The sequence below is a fragment of the Perissodus microlepis genome, chromosome 5 (assembly GCF_051167445.1).
Source record: "Perissodus microlepis isolate ML-2025 ecotype Zambia chromosome 5, ASM5116744v1, whole genome shotgun sequence".
NCBI classification, from domain to species: domain Eukaryota; kingdom Metazoa; phylum Chordata; class Actinopteri; order Cichliformes; family Cichlidae; genus Perissodus; species Perissodus microlepis.
This window is the reverse complement of record NC_140465.1, coordinates 28,662,012-28,681,451: the sequence shown is the minus strand read 5'-3', so window position 1 is coordinate 28,681,451 and position 19,440 is coordinate 28,662,012. Positions and strand designations below refer to the sequence as shown.

General features: G+C 41.8%; 1 protein-coding gene across 4 annotated transcripts in view; it reads left to right on the top strand.

Annotated features, from left to right (window-relative positions):
- The window catches only part of ephb2b (eph receptor B2b), a 122,890-nt gene that overhangs the window by 74,323 nt on the left and 29,127 nt on the right, over positions 1-19,440 (top strand). For all 4 annotated transcript variants that reach the window (XM_084929185.1, XM_084929183.1, XM_084929184.1 and 1 more), the window contains exons 4-5: positions 10,975-11,130; positions 13,578-13,913. In XM_084929185.1, the coding sequence (XP_084785311.1) occupies positions 10,975-11,130; positions 13,578-13,913 (492 nt within the window). The remainder of the gene's footprint in view (positions 1-10,974; positions 11,131-13,577; positions 13,914-19,440) is intronic.

Here is a 19,440-nt window from a genome sequence, read left to right as displayed (position 1 = left end):
TACCTCAGAGATTTGAACCAAGAAAGTGCTAGAATATGTTAGTGTTAGTCATGTTAGTGCTTTGTGTGAATATATTAATACTTTTGCAAGGAGCATCCATGGTAAAGGGTGAGTACTTCACACAAATCAGTGTTAATATGTTTTCAGTGGTTCTAGGCAATACTGTCTATTCAATGAGCATAAACAAACACCAAGCATTCATGAAAAAATGTTAAAAAGTATGTTTCCATGAACAGGACACAGTGTGTAACTATTCTTAGAGAGCAGCTGTTTTGGTGTAAGCCATCCCAACAAGGGAAGACTTGGCCTGAAGGCATAGATTGGAGAAACTCAGGAGCAGACTAGTTACCAAGGTAACAAAGGGCTTGCCTATCTCTCCCTCTGCCCCAGAATCAGCCTGATCCTCTGTGTGAGCTGGATACTTAATTTCACTGACCCCCCGGGTCTTGGCTGAACAGTCTCCATTGATTAGGACAAATGGAAGGGAGACCAGCCAGCTAAGCCCCTCCTTTATCGGGGTTAAGGATGTAGTCATAGAGGGGGAGAAGATGTAGAGCAGGCAGATGAATAGCTCGGAGATCGCTTGTTTTAGATGAATTAATGACATATTTAAAGGCTAATTAGTCGATGTATTCACTCAGTATAAATATGCTTGGGCCATCACCTCACTCCGCAGCAATGATTGGACTATTTAATGTATTCCACCTCTAAATGGCAGTCATTAAAGCCTTCAAATGAATCTCCTCCCAACAATACCACTCTTTTCAGGTGCAGGTGTAATGGAGCAGGGAGGAGGTTTTAGATGTGTTTTGTGTAGGTGCAAATGTCTGATTTTGCTCCTTGAGGTTGCATCTTTTGAGTCGGGTAAAATCGTGTTTTGGTGATTTGTCTTCTGTGGCTTGTCATGACTTGAATTTTTATGAACTTATTATCCATTTGACAAGTAAGCCTGATTTGAGTCACACGATCAAAGCAGAGAATATATGTGAAACGTACACCTTTTGCCTTGTATTATTCTTGGCAACTTACAAGGTCTGCAAAAGGATTTGATATTTATTTATCATTTGCAAGAAGCTGAACAAGGTTGAAACGTGTCTTCCTACTGATTGACAGGCTGAAAGAATAATATTTTGTCTATAAATGTATTTTTAAAGTAACGTTTGTTTGTGCAGACGTGTGTCTACGTGCTTCATGGATGCGAGCACAGGTGCCAAATAAGCACGTTACAGCTGTTTTGGGAGTTTTTTTCTTGTCTTGTAGATGAAATGGATAATATAATTCACTCGGACTCCCTACTGCCTCATTAAATGCTTGTGGTCAGAAGAATTGATATAATCTTCAATAAATACACTCCAGGGAGAGATGGTTGTAGATATGAAATCCAGCCCCTGAAAATTATACCCACGGTCCAGTTTGGGGCACTGTTTATCTTTTGTGCTTTGTATGAGGTATGTCTTTGTGTGTTTGTATATGTGCATTGGAGGGTTACACAGGGACAGTGGCAGGATTCAGCACCAGCTGCTCCTTGCAATGCCACTCACCCCACTGCCCCTCACACCCACCCCCACCCCACCCTTCTGCTGTGACACCTCCCTTGTCCCTACTGACTGGACAACATGCAGCCCCTTTATGCCACCTGTCCATCAGCTAGACTGCACCTTAGGGAGCCTATGTCGCCGAGCTTGGAGCTGCCGCTTTCTGCCTTTGTTTGGATTTTAGTAAAGCCTCCCTCCTCCTCCCCCGTCTTTCCTCGTCTCTTTCTCTCTTGCTCGGTCTTGCTTGCTGTTGCTCTCTGTGCTGTCCTTTACAAACACAGACACACAAAAAGACATATACAGACCGGTGATTGCCTCTGTCAGCTATTTCCTACATCTGCCTTCAGGCACAAAGGACTCTACCGCCTCTACCCATCTCCTAGCTTGCCTCTCACCTGTACCGGCCAGGATGCCAGTTACTGGGGCTGTTGTGCTGCGCAGAAAATAAATGCTGCCTGTTGAACTAGATAAGGAAGATTAAAGTCAATGTGAAGCTGATGGTATTTTACAAATTCAGACAAGCTCCAAAAACAGTCGGACAACTTTAATAGGTTGTTTATTTCACACACTGTGCAGCACAAGTCATTCTGTATTGGTGCTTATCTACACGAAGACAAGTATGTGAATTCTAGGCCGACGTGCTTTTTGTCTTCAGTGGGTCACTGAGGTTATTTATCATCCATTCGTCCCACTATTCTTCTGCCTCTTCCTTTTCCACCTCTTATCCTCTGCCTGCGCTCACCGAGTCCTACTGTCATCAGCAGTCTGAGACGATCGGGGCTGTAAGGTCCGGGTGCAGCCTGCGGAACGGAGCGGGGAAGCTGCCTCACATAGCAATGGCTCCTGTTGCCCTAGCAACTGGCTGTCCTTGAGAAAAGGGCACATTTGGGGGTTTAGGAGGCCATAGCACTAACAGCCCCAGTCAAAACTCATAACGAGTTCAGACACATTGATCTTTACATCTCAAGAAAGCACATAGTGTAAACACAGTCCTCCAGAAATGCTTTAAAAATAGATGTTTGAATCATAGCCTTAGAGAGCTGTGATATAGAGCATGAGTATTTTGGAATGTATTACAGTGATTCTCCATAGGGGGGGAGGCAGCAACTCTGCAACCACTGTATAGTCTTGCATTTCGAGGGATGCTGTGCTTTTCAGTGCATCCCGTGGTGCAGCAGGTGATCTGTTCCCATGAAGGTGCAGGCGAGGGTTGGTGGAGCCTGCACACATTCTTTTGTTTGCCTCCACATTCACAGCTCAACGGTCTGACATCTGATCGCTACTGTGTCTACTAATTTCCTACCCATCTCAAATTTGAAACAGTGCACACTCATTCAGCTGGTATGTAAAAAGAAAGGTGGAGCTTTTTTCCTCTGTCATAAACACCGAGGTACTACAAACACAATAACTGGTATGCCGTGTCAACTTACAGTAAAAGTTCAGTGTCTCTACTTGCAGCTTGCATGCAATGTTAGGTAAGGCTTTAGACTGAGGGAAAATAACTTTATGCAACGAAGGTGAATTTAAACGGACTTTTAAATAGTTTTGAAAACTTTCGAACTATTTAAAGACAGCTGTGAAATGATATGGTTTAATGAAGAACAACTGTAGCAGTGATTAGTAAATATGCAAAAAGTTCATTAGAATTCAGCTATTTGAAACAACCAAGCACAGTGCATACATCTGTGAACCTTCTGCAATAAACCACAGATTTTTTTTACTGAATTAATTACTTTTTCCAAGCACAGACATTTAATTAGTGGCCAGATTATGAAGTACCATGTTCTAATTTCAAATTATATACCATTATCTGCATTAACGGATGTTTTTTCCAGTCTTGTTAATGATCTGTCACTACAAATAATAGGACACATTTTAGCTACCTTCTGTGTGATGTGGATCCTCAAGGCTGACAAGCCATCTTAAATAGAGATTAATGCAGACAATGGGGCATGCCTCCTGCCACACCCCAACCATCTGCAACCCAATGTACCTAAGAGATCCACCAGCAACCTGATTGGACCTCTACATCCTCTGGAGAGCAAGCTGTCAAGTGATCTGCCTGCATGAAATGACCCTTTCCGCTTTATTCCCCCCAACCGCCCACCCTCTAGCCTTGTTCATGTTTCTACCCTGTGTGTATATGTGTTGGCTCAGATGCCTGTAATTTCACCATTTGTGCTTCTTCTTTTTTTCCCTCCCCTACTGAAAAAAGTGGGAAAAGATGAAAAAACAGAGTGCAGTGAAAATTCCAGACATTATTACTGTGCAGCATGCATGGCTCCAGTGATACTTTCCTTTCATCTCTGTTTCCTCCTTTATTGACAGATGGTAGTTATCAGACAGTATGGAAATACTGTGGTTAAGATAGTTTTCACTGATTTTTTTTTCCCCGCTTTGGTATTTATGACCCGATGATCGTCTTGAGAGCGTTGTGGTCTTGCACAGAGGGCCAATCTGCCAATGTTGTATGAATCAAGAAGCTAACATGTGCCACATGGGAATGATGTTCTGCAGAGACGCTGAGTGTTTGAGTGCAGTGGTGTACTCATGGTGTGCGTACTTTAGTGTTGCACCAAAGTGTTGATATATGACTCGAGTTAAAAATTTAATTAATCAATTGAAAGTACATCAGTTGTTTGAAAATATTAAATTTGGAAAAAAGCCTTTTTTTTTTCCTGCTTCTGGTTTCTCAAATAAAGATTTTCAGCTTTTCTGTATTATGATAATTTAAATTGAATATCTCTTGGGGGTTGGGACTGGAACCGTGGTGAGGCCTTTTTCAACAGAAAATTTCTGATGTCTTAAAAGAATTAAGTTGAATAGATTAATTAAAGCATATCTGTCCAATTAATTGGAGCCAGAAAGAAAAATCCGTTTTATCCCCAGCTGCTACATGTATGCAATATTTTCCAAAAATCAACTGTGATTATAGTTAACAAAATACAAATTACTTTGTCAAAATCTGCTTTATAGAAAATTCAAAAGAGACCAAAAATACTTGAGCGTAATATGTACTATATCTGTGCCTTGTTGCTCCCCTGTGTTATTTATGGCCAACGTTAAAGAGATAATAAGAAATAAGGTCAGTTAGTTGGAAATTAATTTACACCAGTTGTTACATGATGAATATTTCCCTTGCAGAATATTTTTAGCTGCCGCTGACATTCTGAAAACTTTTTTTTGTCCTTGTAAATACCAAACCTTGTGATGGTGAGCCTCATATATGTGCCACATATATGAGGTTAAGCCCTTGAAGTATGAGCTGAAATTGTCCTTTGGGCCGTGGCCAGATGGGGTTTATTAGTAGCTTTCTGCTTTACGGCCTCTACTTATTTATGTGTTGATGTATGTGCATCAGAAGAAGATGGATTAAATGAGTTTCCTGGGAGTAGGTACGGTACAGGTCCTGTTTGTGTGTATGTGTGCTTTGGGTCTTAGCCCTCCTAAGGTGCCTACACCCTCGGAGCTCATTTCCCAGGTGCCCCACATTCCCAGCTAATCTGCTCCTCACTTCGGCTCCTAATCTGTCTCAAAGGACTCTGCTGAAGGGAGGGGGATTGGGGATCTGAGCTCTGTGACAACTGCATAGGAAACACAGCTTAGAGCAAAATGCTGAGGTACATAGTGGGAAAAATCATTCTGCTGTCCTCTCATACCCCAGGATGCATGAGTCCAGTCACCTTTGTGAGTACATAAGCACACAAAGACGCAAAAATGTATGTATGTAAGATCAGCAAACGTGTATGTTTAGCCTCTTCACCCATCTAGTGAATAAATTGGTAGTGTTTTGTTATAGTTTTCCTGACCTGCCTTAGTTATAAAAGTTGAATATCAGACAGGATTTTCTTACAATATACCCCATTTAAATGACCCTGTGGTATCCTTGAGTTTGAGTGTGGGTTGATTTACACCTTGGAGTTCATCAGTGGTTACCCTCACACACTGGCACTGTCCTGGCTCACAGTGTGAGGAGCCACACAGAGCCCCAGACCTGTTAATTGCACCAGACATGGAAACCTACAGGGAGAAATGAATATATCATTTGTGTGCCAGTGTGTGTGTGCATATGTATGTGTGTGTGGAGTGAAGCGAATGCCAGTTGTCTAATAGCTTTCACACAAGCCTGATTGAATTAGACGGCCAGGAGGACTGCGTTCCTAATTGAATTGCAGAGACCCTGTGTTGCAAACAGTGCTGTCTAGTGTTCCCCATGGAAGTGCTGAAGCAGAGGGGGGCAAGCTGGTTTGTCCTCGGTCCCAAGAACAGACACGCAACTCGTGGCTGCTCTACTATAGTTTATCTGTGGCTGTGACTGACATTTCACAAGGTTACACTCCACTCAGATGTGACCAGTTCAAGGGCTGATAGTCTATATTTGTGGCTGAATGATAGTAAAGGTAATGAGAAAGCCATTGCAAAAGCTAACAGGTTGTCTTAATCTAATTTAGCCCTTTGAATGAGCGTTGGTCTCTCTTGTAAAAAGAACAAATCTCTTTATATAAGCCTCTAATTTGTCCCGTCAGTGATTCATGTAGTTTTTACGGGCGGCACCAAAGCAAATGGAGGCCCAAACTTGTCCATGGCTCGCTCTAGGGGCCTCTTTGGTCACAGAGGAATACAGGGAAATACCCCCCCCCCCCCCCCCCCCCCCCACACACACACACACACACACACACAATCCCTCTGACGCTGCCCATTTTCACCGCTTTCAGCACTTTTTCCTGCTGTGCACACAAAACCTAGTACCTCTGTCTTTTTTTTTTCTTTTTTTCACCCCTCCAGCCTTTTCTCTTTTACACCTTGAACACCACACATGAACACACACCCCTTTCCTGTCTTTATCTCCCTTGTCTATTCTTTGATGGTGTGTTCATCAAATAAAGCAGTTTTGGGGAGGGTGGATTGGGCCCTGAAAAGAGTGAGTTGGGAGGGGGCTTGAAGGGTGTGCTGTTTTTGCTGTGATGGCCCATCCTCCTGGACAAAGAAGGCTGCTGTTGTGCACGCTATAGATGAGAGATGGTGGGAGACGGAGGCTGGAGAAGTGCTGGGTTGTTTTATTTATTTATTTTTTCTCTTTTACAATAGATATGGGGTTTATAGACTGGATTACCTGTATCTCCCAACTGATTGTCTGGTTGTGACCAGATTCCCAGGAAGCCATGATGGAAATGTCAAAGGCCCTGATTTTGTTTGGTCTCTTTGTGTGTGTAGTGTATCTTTGTGTGTCTGTGTACTGTGTTGGTGAGGACCAAAAACTGGAATGCTACTATACTTGTGGGGACCAACAGAGTCTTATGGGGACAAAATGCCATTGTTAAAACTCAAAATGTGGTTTTAGCATCAGGGTTACAATTAGGTTATGGTTGGGTTTAGGCTAAGGGTTAGGGTTAGGCCTTCATTTTTGATGGTAAGGGTTAAGGTAAGCGGCTAGGGAAAGCATTATGTCAATTAGATGTCCTCATTTAGATATGAAAACGTGTGTGTGTGTGTGTGTGTGTGAGAGAGAGAGACATTTGATTTGGACAAAGGGGACAGGCCAGCGCGGCCATTCATGTTGCCATTGCCACTGAAAACAACACTCCCTTCCTTTCTCTGTCATACTCTAAGCTTTCACCCCTCTTCTCTCTTTTAACATGGTTCCCTGCTCCCTCCCACATATAAATACATGCACACACAGTGGATTTAGCTACAGGTCTCCTCTTCAGTGCGTTATAAATCTTTCGGCTATAATATTCAGGAAACCTTTGAAACAACCAGCAAATTACCTGCTGTAAAAACTGACTAGCACCCTAGCGCAGTGGCTTACCTTACCCCACAGCTCCAGCACAACTATTTTTATTCAGTGAGTCGAGCAGAAAACCCTAATTAAAGCTTTTATGTCGCTATATATTATTGGAAGCCATAAACATAGGCAGACACGAGCAGCTGGGGGTTTGGTATGTGTGTACGGGGCAAGGTATTCAGTTTACGATTTAAGACTTACTGTTAGATTAAAGTAATGCAATACTCGTTCTTCAGATGAACACGCAACATAACAAAACTATCTCGCCCTGCTGGCAGAGGTTTTCACGTATTTTTCAAATTTGGGATTTAAGAGCGAACGTGCCTGCTGTGTGCCTGGAACCAATTTTAGGGGTGATCTGGACCTTTTGACACAGCTACCACTAAATTGAGTCTGAAGTGTTTATAAATTCCCTTAAAGCTTTTCTATGCGGCTTTTGTTCTTGACTTATTGCCACGTTTTATTGTGTGTCCCATTTCCAAAAATCCACGTTCACAGTCTCCAGAGATCTAATAGGAAAACTTGGCATGTTTGATTGCTGCTATTGATGATATTAATAGCTGTGTGTGTGTGTGTGTGTGTGTGTGTGTGTGTATAGGAAGCAGGAGCAACAGAGGAGCTCTTTTCAATGAATATTCTTGCAGTAATTAAACCTTTCTTGCCAGAAGGATATCTGAAGTTTGAAGGAGCATCCAAAATAACAGCCTTTAGTTCTCACATGTTGAGCAAGACTGCCAGCATGATGATCAAACAGCTCAGCAGTAGCAATCCGGGCAGGCAGGGAGGTAGGGAATTAAAGCTCTGATCTGATTTTTAATCACTGCTCTCCGTGTCTCTGCTTCTCTACATCTGACACCAGACAACTGTGCAACTCTTAAAATCTGTCATCTGAGAGTAAAATGGAAATTCCCTAAATATTTCCCCAAAATAATGGCCCTGGTGAAGCACACAGGAAAGCCAAGACATATAATTCAGTGTCCTCTTGAAATGGCATAGGATGTTTTTTACAGACATTTCTCCTTGTAACTTTATGAAGTGCCACATGAATAGGTGTTAACACAGTGAGCAACGCTGTTGTAGGTAGTCACTCGAAGTGGAAATGTTATTTACTTGCCCATGATGAGTTTTGTTCTGCTCTCATGTGATTGGTTACAGTTTGACCTTTTATGGTGTTACAGGAACTTGTAAGTGTGTAGAAATGTTTGAAAATTGATGAACAAAGAAAGCTTTTTCAAACTTTTTCCACGCCTAATTGAATGTGCTTACAGTAGACGGTAAAAAAAAATGATGTTTGATGGTTTGGGACTTGGTGGGAAAATAAGAATTAACTACCATTTTGCCATCCAACAGCTACCACGGAGTATTTAAATGCAACCACTGTGGTAGCATGGCATCATGTGGCTTTATAAGTGCTAATCATTTAAATACTTCCATTTTTCTCCGCAAGTCATTGTTCTGATTGTTATGCACCATCTGCATACTGTTACAGCACATACTGTACGTTCACTGTGGGCCCAGTGATGCACTCTAATCCTTGGCTGAAAACCCTCCAAACACAGCCATTCCCCACATCGCCCCTCTCCTTTCTTTGTTTCTGTCCTTACGCCCCCACCCCGACTACCTCTTTGTGCCTTTTCCTTTGGTGTTGCTCCTCAGAGCGCCTCGCTCTCATAGACCTCGCTGCGCCGCTGAAGTTCGATCGCAATTCCCCGCATAGCTGTTGCCCGGGCCTCATTCACAGACCCCGTTGACTGGCAGGGTGAATGTCCAGGCCTCATGTTTCACGCTGTACCCCGAAACATTTTTCAGCCATCAATCACGGTGGTAGAAAAACATGTCAAAGCTAATACTGAGTGAGGAGATGTTTAAGATTGTCTCCGTTTTATTCAGGAATAACTTTCTGCCATTCTGCCGTTTGTGCTATTCAGTAACAAAACACTGTTTTTTGTTTGTTTGTACTTTTTGTCTTTAAGGCGTAACTTTTTCAGTGAATGAAAGAAATGATCTCTTCTGTTTCTTGTTTGTTTTAATGAAACTAGCTCTCACGGTAAACTGTATTAATGAGGCTTCTTTTAAAGTGCCCCCTCGTAAAGTAGTAGCGCATGTTTTACTCTACTGTCTGTAGGTGATACGGCTAAACTATTATGATTTGTTGAACTACAGAGAATTGTTCTTCATGGTGGTCGAAGGTGATGGCTCTGAGAAATGTATGTCGAGTTCCAAAAGGGAAAAAGGCCATTAATCTGTGGCCTGTATGGTCTATGAGTACACTGGTGTCTGCATAATCTAAACATTGGGATTGGATCCGGACTAATTCTGCCTTGTGAAATGACCTCCTTTAAATGGGAGTTGCAGCTGCTGATATTTCCACATTCCAGATGCTACAGTGGAGCTGTAATTGCCAGTATAGTCTCAGAATGAAATAATGGCTGTATTTTTATAACTTTACAGTGTAGAAATGGCAGTCGTGTAATAGTAAGGCTTTTAATACTAGTAGAAAATTGGATAACTTGTTTTCTTAATGAGGAAGAGAAATTGTTTGAAGTGCATTTTAAAAAGGAGCCCTATATAAATCAACAGTTTTAAATTTTCAAATAAAAGAAATATGCAAGGAAGCATTCATCTTCTGTCTTTTGTTTCTTTTCATCGCACTAAATCCATTTTGCTTTCTACCCAGAAAAAGCACCGAAAGACCCGAGGGCTTTTAACGTACCGATATGCAGTGTGTCCCGTGTGTAAATTTTTCATGTTACTATTTCATGTCTCTGTCTCAACACCTCTATATTCTTTTATCGGAGGGGCAGGTGGGAGCTGGATTACCTGAAGCAAAACCGTAGCTTTTTTGGCCCGAGATACGAGAAAATCTCTCGACATGGTGCAGGTGCAAATGCTGAAAAAAAGGCTATTTATTTTTATTTTATTTTATTTATTATGATTTTTTTTAGGCAGTGAAGGTTTAGGTGGAATGTGACTGGAAAGGGGAGGATAAGGGGATTTCATAGACAGCTAAGTTAGTTTGTTTATCGCAGCAGTGAGTGGCACTTGTGGCAACACGCAAACAGATGTACCCAGTGGTAGAGCCTGCGATTCACCCACACAAAGTCAGATGCACAGATAAAACATTTAATGGCTGAGCCGTGTGTGTGTTCATCACGCTCTCTGTGATAAATGTAACTTTCCTCCCATGTTTCCAGAAAGAGGCCCTTAAAAGGGATCTTAACAGGAAGCAGGGCACTTCAGAGATTTCTCAGGCAACTACACAGTGGTGAATAATTCAGAGCAAACTTACATGTAGCCATATCTGCAGAGGCATGCAAGAGTGTGTGTTTATATTCAGGGTTGCTCTGATATATCTTTGTTTGATTTATGGTGTATATGTTTTTGTTTTTTGTTTTTATTTCTGGTAACTTGATGGATTTTCTTTTATAACACAATATGAACTATGCATTGGCAGTGGATGCATATATACAGGGAATTACATGGCTACCCTTTTTATGGCTGCCACAATGATAAGTATAGTATTATAGAAACCTAGTACTTCAGTACAAAGTAAAGTTTCATAAAAACTGCATGTGAATACATTATTCACATGCAGTCTGCTTTTTGAAAATCAGCTGCTTGTGATTTTAAAAATTCTTCTCTTCTCTCTTTTAGCCTGTCTGTCAAGCTTTTTCAAGCCAACTCAAGGAGATGAGCCCTGTATGCAGTGTCCCATCAACAGCCGTACCACCAGTGAAGGTGCTATTAACTGCGTTTGCCGAAATGGATACTATCGCACTGACTCAGATCCTCTCCAGATGCCTTGCACAAGTATGTATGGTACTGAAGCTGTGATATATGAACTTGCCAATTACTTGCACATAATACACAGACAGGAATGGAAAACGTTTTGGCGTCAGATATGAGCTTTCTGACACACACATGTCACAAGCACAAGCAGAAGCGCTCCGGGATCAAAGGACAGTGGTAGTCTGTGTAACTCCAAACAGAAACCCTGTCAGAGCTGTCCTTCACACGAAAGGGATGCTGACATGCTCATAGTGTGGCTGTCCACAGATCTGACCCAGCACACAAGCGTCAGCTGCCCCTCCTCAACGTCACACAGTCCGTACTCCAAACCAGACCAGAGGTTACTGGGACAGGGCGCATAGCTATGTGAGGGGGCAGACTTGGAGAATGAGCTGAGGCGAGACCCTCTCTTGTCATGCCAATGAAGCTGTTTGAGTTTGAATTTGAATTTGAGACTGACATAGAGGTTGGACGAGAGAGACGGGCCGGGGATAGACCTAAGCAAAAGTGAGCAAGGGAGGGGTAAAGTGCGAGGGAAAGACATGCAGAAAGACACGAAGGAGGAATTTGAGGGAGAATGGGTGCGTGTATTTGAAAAAGACGGAATTACTGCATAGAGTGCAGTCTAACTAAAACAAAATGGGAGAAATTGGGATAAAAAAGCCTCTATCAATGCTTCGATAGTATTTTTTTTCCCTCACACTCCCCCTCTGTCTATTGAAACAGAGAGAGGAGGGAAAAGATTTGATGGTCTCCAACAAAGGAGATTTGCATAAGCCTGGCTCTGGGAGTTGAGCAGCTGTTGTGAATGAGAAAGCAACAGCGTCACGTCACCCGTATTAAGAGCAGCAGGGCCCAGCCTGATTAAAGCAAGGGAATGGGCCCATCAGAGCGGCCCGCCAGCTAATGGGGCGGATATTAGTCCTCCTCCCCAGGAAGGAGATGCCAAGGAGGAGTTATGTTTCTATGTATAAGAGACACCAAGAAGGGCACTCCAGTGGGCTTTCTTCCAGAGCCAGAGATCTGTTAATTGCTGCCAATTAAAACGAGGTTAAATAAGAAATGATCGATTCAGATTTTAGGATGTTGTGGGCGGAGTGGAATTGTTTATCTCATTAGTCCTGGAGGATACGTCTACCATAATTAGGTGCACATGTCTGTAAAAGCTAAACAGTTCTCATTGTTTGTTTGTTTGGCCTGTCACTCAACATGTAGCACCATGTGGAAAGTTTCCACTCTATAATGCCTAGCTGCTAAGAATGTCTCAATAGGAGAAACAGTAGGTTTCTCTCCGCTGCAGTAACTCTATACGATGCTCCATGAGAAAATTGTCAAGAATAGATGTTAAGAAAACACTTGATGGAGTGGACACCAGCATTGAAAATGAGAAAGTGTAAATGGGCATCCCGAGGGAAGAGGCGCTGCCAGCTTGGAATGCAGTCAGCACAGACCTCAAAATGACTGTACAGTATCTTTGCGGGCTTTTTCTCTGCTCCTGTTTAAATAGGGTTGGTAATTTTGCCCTCCACACCATCAAGGACACAATACAACTTCCATCCCAAAATTACACCAATTCTATATAGAGCTAAAAATGTCTTTAAAGGTTTGGCTTGAATAACATAATGAATAAAAACACATTTCATCGTCTTTCTTTCCCTTTTTTTTGTCCATGATCTACATACATCACTGGTCCACCTAGAAGCAATTTTCATTTAATGGAAAACGCTGCAACATTTTTGTATATATTGCAATGCTATTGCAAATCTCTATAGAATTTTTTAATCGCTGATTATTAGATATTAAAAAGTGACAATGCACAATACAAGTATTGTGCTAGGTACAGCTGAAAGTTGATTTCCATGTGTATTCCTTGGGTGGGCTCTTTTGGGAAGCCGCCACTGATGTTGCATTAGTAAAAAAAAAAAAAAAAGTCTTATCCGAAAAATACAAAACAAAACAACAAAAGAACGAGAATTGAGAATATGATGTGCCAATGCTACAATTAAGCTGTGTTTAAGATTAGGAAAATCCTTCTGGAAAAATGATGATTTATATTAGAAATAAGTACGCAATGAGTTTATGTTTGGAAAACATTTGTTTTAGATTTAAATTACTGCTTTGTTTGGTTCAGGGGGGCTTCGTATTATAATTTCAATAACAAACTTCATGAAACAGGACCAACTCTAAATGAAATGATAAAGTTAGCCTGTTAGTCGGTAAGTCTTGCCTGGCTTCATTTTTGCATCAACTTTATAGTTATTATATTTTTACTTTGCTCCAGTTTGACCCCCCCCTTTCCCAAAAAAAGTAAAGGCTGTAATGTGACAAAAATTGGAGTCAAAATAGTGACTTGGATCCTCTTTACATTTTCATTTGTTTCTTGAAGTGTTCTTTCCCTTTTTATTGATTAATTTTTCTTCGCACTTTTCAGCATTTAGAATAAATGCACACTTTTATGTGTTTTCCAGCTGTCCCCTCAGCGCCGCAAAATGTGATCTCCAGCGTAAATGAAACCTCTGTAATGCTGGAGTGGATGCCCCCTCGAGATTCAGGGGGCCGCGAGGATGTAGTCTTCAATATCATCTGCAAAAGCTGCGGCGGAGGCCGAGGAGGGTGCACCCGATGTGGGGACAACGTTCAGTTTTTACCCCGCCAGTTGGGCCTGACAGAAACTCGGGTCTACATTAGTGACCTGTTGGCCCACACACAGTACACGTTTGAGGTGCAGGCTGTCAACGGGGTGTCAGATCAGAGCCCCTACTCCCCTCAGTATGCCTCAGTCAACATTACCACTAACCAGGCTGGTAAGTGGACCCATCTGTCTTTTTCTGCACATTATACTCCCCATGTGGCTTCTCTTCTCTTCTCTTCTCTTCTCTTCTCTTCTCTTCTCTTCTCTTCTCTTCTCTTCTCTTCTCTTCTCTTCTCTTCTCTTCTCTTCTCTTCTCTTCTCACCGTGTTTATTTCTGTACTTCTCCCCTTTGTCACACACTCCTTGTAGAGAACCTCTTCATTGCTCAAACCCCTCTACAAGCACATAATGCACAGCACATAAAGCTCCACTATGTCTGTTTCTTTCCTGCATGGTGATGTATGCAGATTAAGGGCTGTAAATGGGAAGGAGAGTGCCGTTGATGATGTGACAGACAGAATGTGATGGCCTGCTGGTCTTTACAGTGTGACCTCATCACCATGTATTTCAGACTGAGGAGCTGAGAGCAGGCTTGCTGCTGTCTCCCCACTTCATCTGCGGTTCAGTGATTACAGCTTTATACGCATGCAGCCACTTGGTTGTGGAATTACATTTTAAAAAAAGTAATAAAAGCAAGGCTAGTATCGCAATGTATGAGCTACCTTGTAGACTAAAAAAAAACTTCATAAATGAACGAGAAACCAATATTTTAGTATGTTAATATAAAACATCTTGATAAGTGGGTCAACGTTGTAATCTTTAGGATTTTATAGAAATCAAAATCTTATTTAATCAATCTTGTGCAATGGTTGGCGCTTTCCAAGCTTTCCACTATGCAATTGCAGCCAAATTCAGCCACCGCATCTCTGATTATTTTACCGAGGCAGCTGAATTGATTTGTTCTTTAATTGTGTCTATGAAATGCATCATTTGGCGGGCTAAGCTTCGTTTCCCAAAGCACTGATGAGCGGAGGGATACAGCCTGCACTTAATCTTTGCACTGGCTTTGCATTCCATTGGCAGCATGCTTAGGTGTCTGTCATCACTCATCATCCATGCCTTTGCACTGCAGGCAGTCTTATAAATGCGCTTCTTACAGCACCGTGTTGGTGCCCTTCGTTTTTGAATCATAAATTCATTGTGCCTTTTTAAAAAAAGAAAAACAACGAGAGAACTGTATGCAAGTTGAATGATGAAATCTACAAGAGGGAAATCCTTTATTTAAAGTGACCCGTTGTAACAAACGTATGTGGTTTGTTTGTTTAAAAGCTCCATAAAGTGCTCCGTTACAATGCTGAAACTCTGTCACACTAAAACAGAGGCCTTTATTCAAGCACAGACCTCTTTTTATTGTCTGTTTTGATTTGAGTCACTGGTGTGGTGGGTTAATGAGGGCCTGTGAGTGCAGTTAAGCGTTGTAATGAGGCCCCTGCCCCACTCTGTCTCACTGGGCCACAATAAGTCTGCCACCCCAACCCTTGGCTTCTCTGCTTCTCCTGCCGAGGGGTCCTGGCGGAAATTGGGGGGCTCTGTGCCCTCTCCACTGAAGTGTCCGTCACTTTGGATTAGGCAGCGAGAGCTCCCGTCAGATGGAGCTGTGAAAAGAACTCAACTCTTGCTCCCCCCCTCTCCACGTTCCCACCTACCCCCATCACCTTACTGCTCACTCCAGGGACACGGGATTGGAGTTTTGCCGTGCTACGCTACAGGCTGGGGTCACAGGGACTGGAGCCCATAATTGCGTCTGGTTTGTGAGGCTTGGAGGTTACATAAACATTGTGTCACCCCTAATTAACTCAGGCAGTTTTATGCCTCCCCTTACAATGAAAATGAGAGCGTGAGATGGAGAAAACAAAAGCCAGAGTCTATGAATTTTTGTAGATACATGCATGTAAATCCGACCTGCTTTGGACCATCGGCTAGAGCGTTCTGTGAAAGCAACAAAAAAGAAAATTTGAAGCAAGTGGCGTAAAAGTGTGTCTCATTACTTGTACGGATGGCTGCCTCTTCTGCTATGACTTGTTGGTGTAAAGGGTGGTGGGGTATGGGGGGGGGGTGAGCAAAACTTCTCACTCTCCATACCCAATCAAGCACCCACCACACGCTATTACCTACAGGGCTTATCCTCCCACTCTGTAGGTGGTTGGCGACAGTTCCTCTGTGATAAAGGACATGATTGCCCTGGAAAGTGTGGCGCTTGATTACACAGTGTAATGCCACACAAAAGCAAATTCTGGGCTGAATGCCGTTTGAGCCTGTTTTATAAGCGTATGACTAATTCCCCAAACCTTGTATTGTGTGCAATACGCACGCCTTGAAATGTGCCTCTAAGCCTTTTTTGTAATAATGAGTCACACTTAAGCCATTTACTTTGGCTTCACTGTATTTATATGTTACTTATATGGGACATGAAATATGCACTGGAAATCAGGCAGAGAGTTGCAAAAGAGATGCGTTACAGCAGCGAAAAAGCCATTTCTGGGTAATGGATCTGTAGTTATGCCACAAGACCATCCTCACAAACATTTTGTGGTGCACTATATGTATACATATTCTAAATTAGTTATACTGATAGTTGATATTGGGTGTTGGGTGTTGATATAACAATATTATAAATGAAACCAGAGCACTCAGAGTGCAACTCCCCCTGAAGGACAAGGGCTATACTAAAATTGTTGATATTTCTTGTTTTTATTATTACGATATGACGATGTCAGCCTGTTATGGTGCCATTGTGATGTCATAAGGTGTCATATTGAAAAAATAAAAAGGCTCTCTCTATGCCCTTCCATATGATATATTACTCGATATCGTTTGCTGTGATTTATTTTCAAGCCAGTTCTGACCTTGGGTGTTAACTATGCTTAGCCAACAAAGGTACTTGTGACCACCAAAGCCTACTAAATTGTTGTAAAGTGTGAAGACAATACGTGGGTAAAATAAAGTTTTTACTGATTCTTCAAATTTGGTGTCACCTTGACCTAATTTTCACCAAGATTAAATCACCTCGAGCTGTAATTGGTATCTACCATCACACAAAATTTGAAAATGATATCTTGAAAACTAGGGCTGCTAGAATGCTAACAAATGGACAAACAAACAAGCACAACCGATTACATACTCCCTCCCTTCCTTTCAGGGGGAGAATAAAGAAAATGAGGGTCTAGCTCAGGAGTTAGTGGGTATACAAGTAAAGGTTTCCTTTGGTAAAATACTGTATTGAACTCCAAATATCCCAGGATGCCTCCATTAGTCTGTGTAACAGCAGGGTGTGCATAGAATAAAAGAGTGTGTGAATGTGTGGCTTGTACTGCCAACACAAGGCCAAGAAAAAAAGTGAATAGATTTCTTGCTAGCGTAATCAGTGCCTGACTTAGCAACAACTTAGTCGTCTACCTTGTCTTCCAAAAAATATTAAAAACATCTGTATATATCACGTTCACCATTGGCCTGCAATTTCATTTATTAACTGCAGCTTCTTTCAAGTCACTACTCTGTGCAAATATTTATGGGCAAAGAGTTAGACAGGATAGGGAAGTCATGTTTATTTATTATTTTTTAAATAAGTAAAATAATCATTTCATTACATTTCATTAGTTAATCTAACCTAGGAAGGAAAAAAAAGAGGCAAACAGACGTAAACTAGACAAATGCCCCAAAATAGTTCAGCTCTTTTAAAGAAATTGCTCTTCTGTGCAGTGAACATGATGCGGTGAGGATAGATTTTATATTTGTCCATCTTATGTTTGGTAAGAAGATTTACAACAAGTGTGTCATTACATCCTCTAAGCAGCGAATTACTGAACACATGCATTATGAAAAAAAGAGGTTATATCCAGCAAATCCAGTTTTTGTTAGTATACTCATGACTGTGCATCACTGTCCAGAGAGAATTTCTCACTCACTGCACCAACTTAGATCTTGCAGTTTTGTTTTGCACCTCACTGTATTCTTGGGGAGCTTTTCATTTGTCTGACTCATGCTTTAACTTAGTAGATTTCAGTCAAATTAAAGTAGCAGTAAGGTGAAGCAAAAAGATGTAGCAATAAGGCAAATTACATTGTTTTGTAGTAGCCACACAGACAAATAGCAGCGTTATCAGTATATTTTAGATGTTTTCATTTCCTAGGTTTTGTGATTTTTACCTCATTTTTTTTAATAAACCACCATTGCCAAGCCAGAGTGACCAGGCGGTCCTTTAAATTGGTTCTGCTTGAGACTGGTTGAAGTTGGGATTATGTCAGTAGGAATTTTATGAGAAATCCAGTTATTGTATGCAGACAAGACATGAATAAATAATAGCTAAGAACAGAACTGACATTTATGTTATAGCTTACTCTAGATATGCTGTATCATCAATTTCAGTGCATAGAATAGAGATCATCTCTTACCTCAGTGAGTACTTATCGGTATTCTGCAGACAGATGAATGAGATCTCCATATCCTCAGTGTGTTTGCCATATTGCATTCTGGTTGAGTATATTAGATTTCAGAGGACATATTTGTTTAGGCGTTTCATTAACTCAAGGTGAGCTGCTGCTAATGCTATTGAAAAGCAGAGGAACTGAATTGGTTTCTTATCAGGTGAACTGGCTGATTGTGCGAGGGAACCCGGGTGGGGTGGCGGTGGGGGCGGCGTGTAATCGGGTGCAGCCTTTTCATATGGTCTAGAGAAGATTTATGACTTAATTATGGTCCAAATTGCCCAGGTCCACTGTAACCAGGCTACCAAGTCCTTTGCTGCTCCACTGGGCCATGGTGTGAAAAGCACTGGTACAGAGCCAGCTGGGACCGCCAGAATGTGTCAGTACACCAAAAAGCCAGTGTGGCTACTACACTGTTAACTTGAGGGCACTGAAACCCGTTACAAAAAGATATATTATTTTTGGGCCACGGCCACTGATTGACTGCCTTTGTTTAATACAGTGGCATTTTTATCGATCAGACTTGAAACGTAACATTTTAAAAAAGTGTTTCTGTTTGAAAAGCCTTATGTGTGCTTCATTCACTATATAGTATCTTAAAAAGTTATAATACATCCTCGTGCATATGCAGTTCACATTACTAACAGATCAAGGTAAGAAAAAAATCAAACAAACTTGAGACAGAAAATATTTAGAAATTTTCTCAGTGGAGCAGCAGCTCAGTATCAGCAAAATGCCAGAGATGCAAGCTGAAAAATAGAAAATAAACTGAGAGTCAGACAGGGACCACCGGTATACATGCCACGCAGTGTGACAGTGACAGAAGGTGTTGAGAAGGGCACATATGGTGGGTGCCAGTGTAGGTCAGCCAGGCAGACAGACAGGAGGCCTCAGCATGCACCTGGACCTCAGTACTGACAGAGCCTTGAGAGAAGGCTGTTCTGGTAGTAAGCCAGCAACCCATACATAAACCACATTCATGTGCTTGTTGATACTGAGCCAAAAGGAGGAACTTGGGGTTCAGTGTATTGCCCAAGGACACTTCAGCATGTTGAGAAGCCACGGATCGAACTGCCAACCCTGCGATTACTGGAAACCCACTCTACCTGAGCCACAGCTACAGGCTTTAAATAAGCAATAAGAATTTAATTATGACTCCCCAGAAGAGAATTAGCACATGGATTCTCTAAATTAGTTAACTAATTGATTTTATTC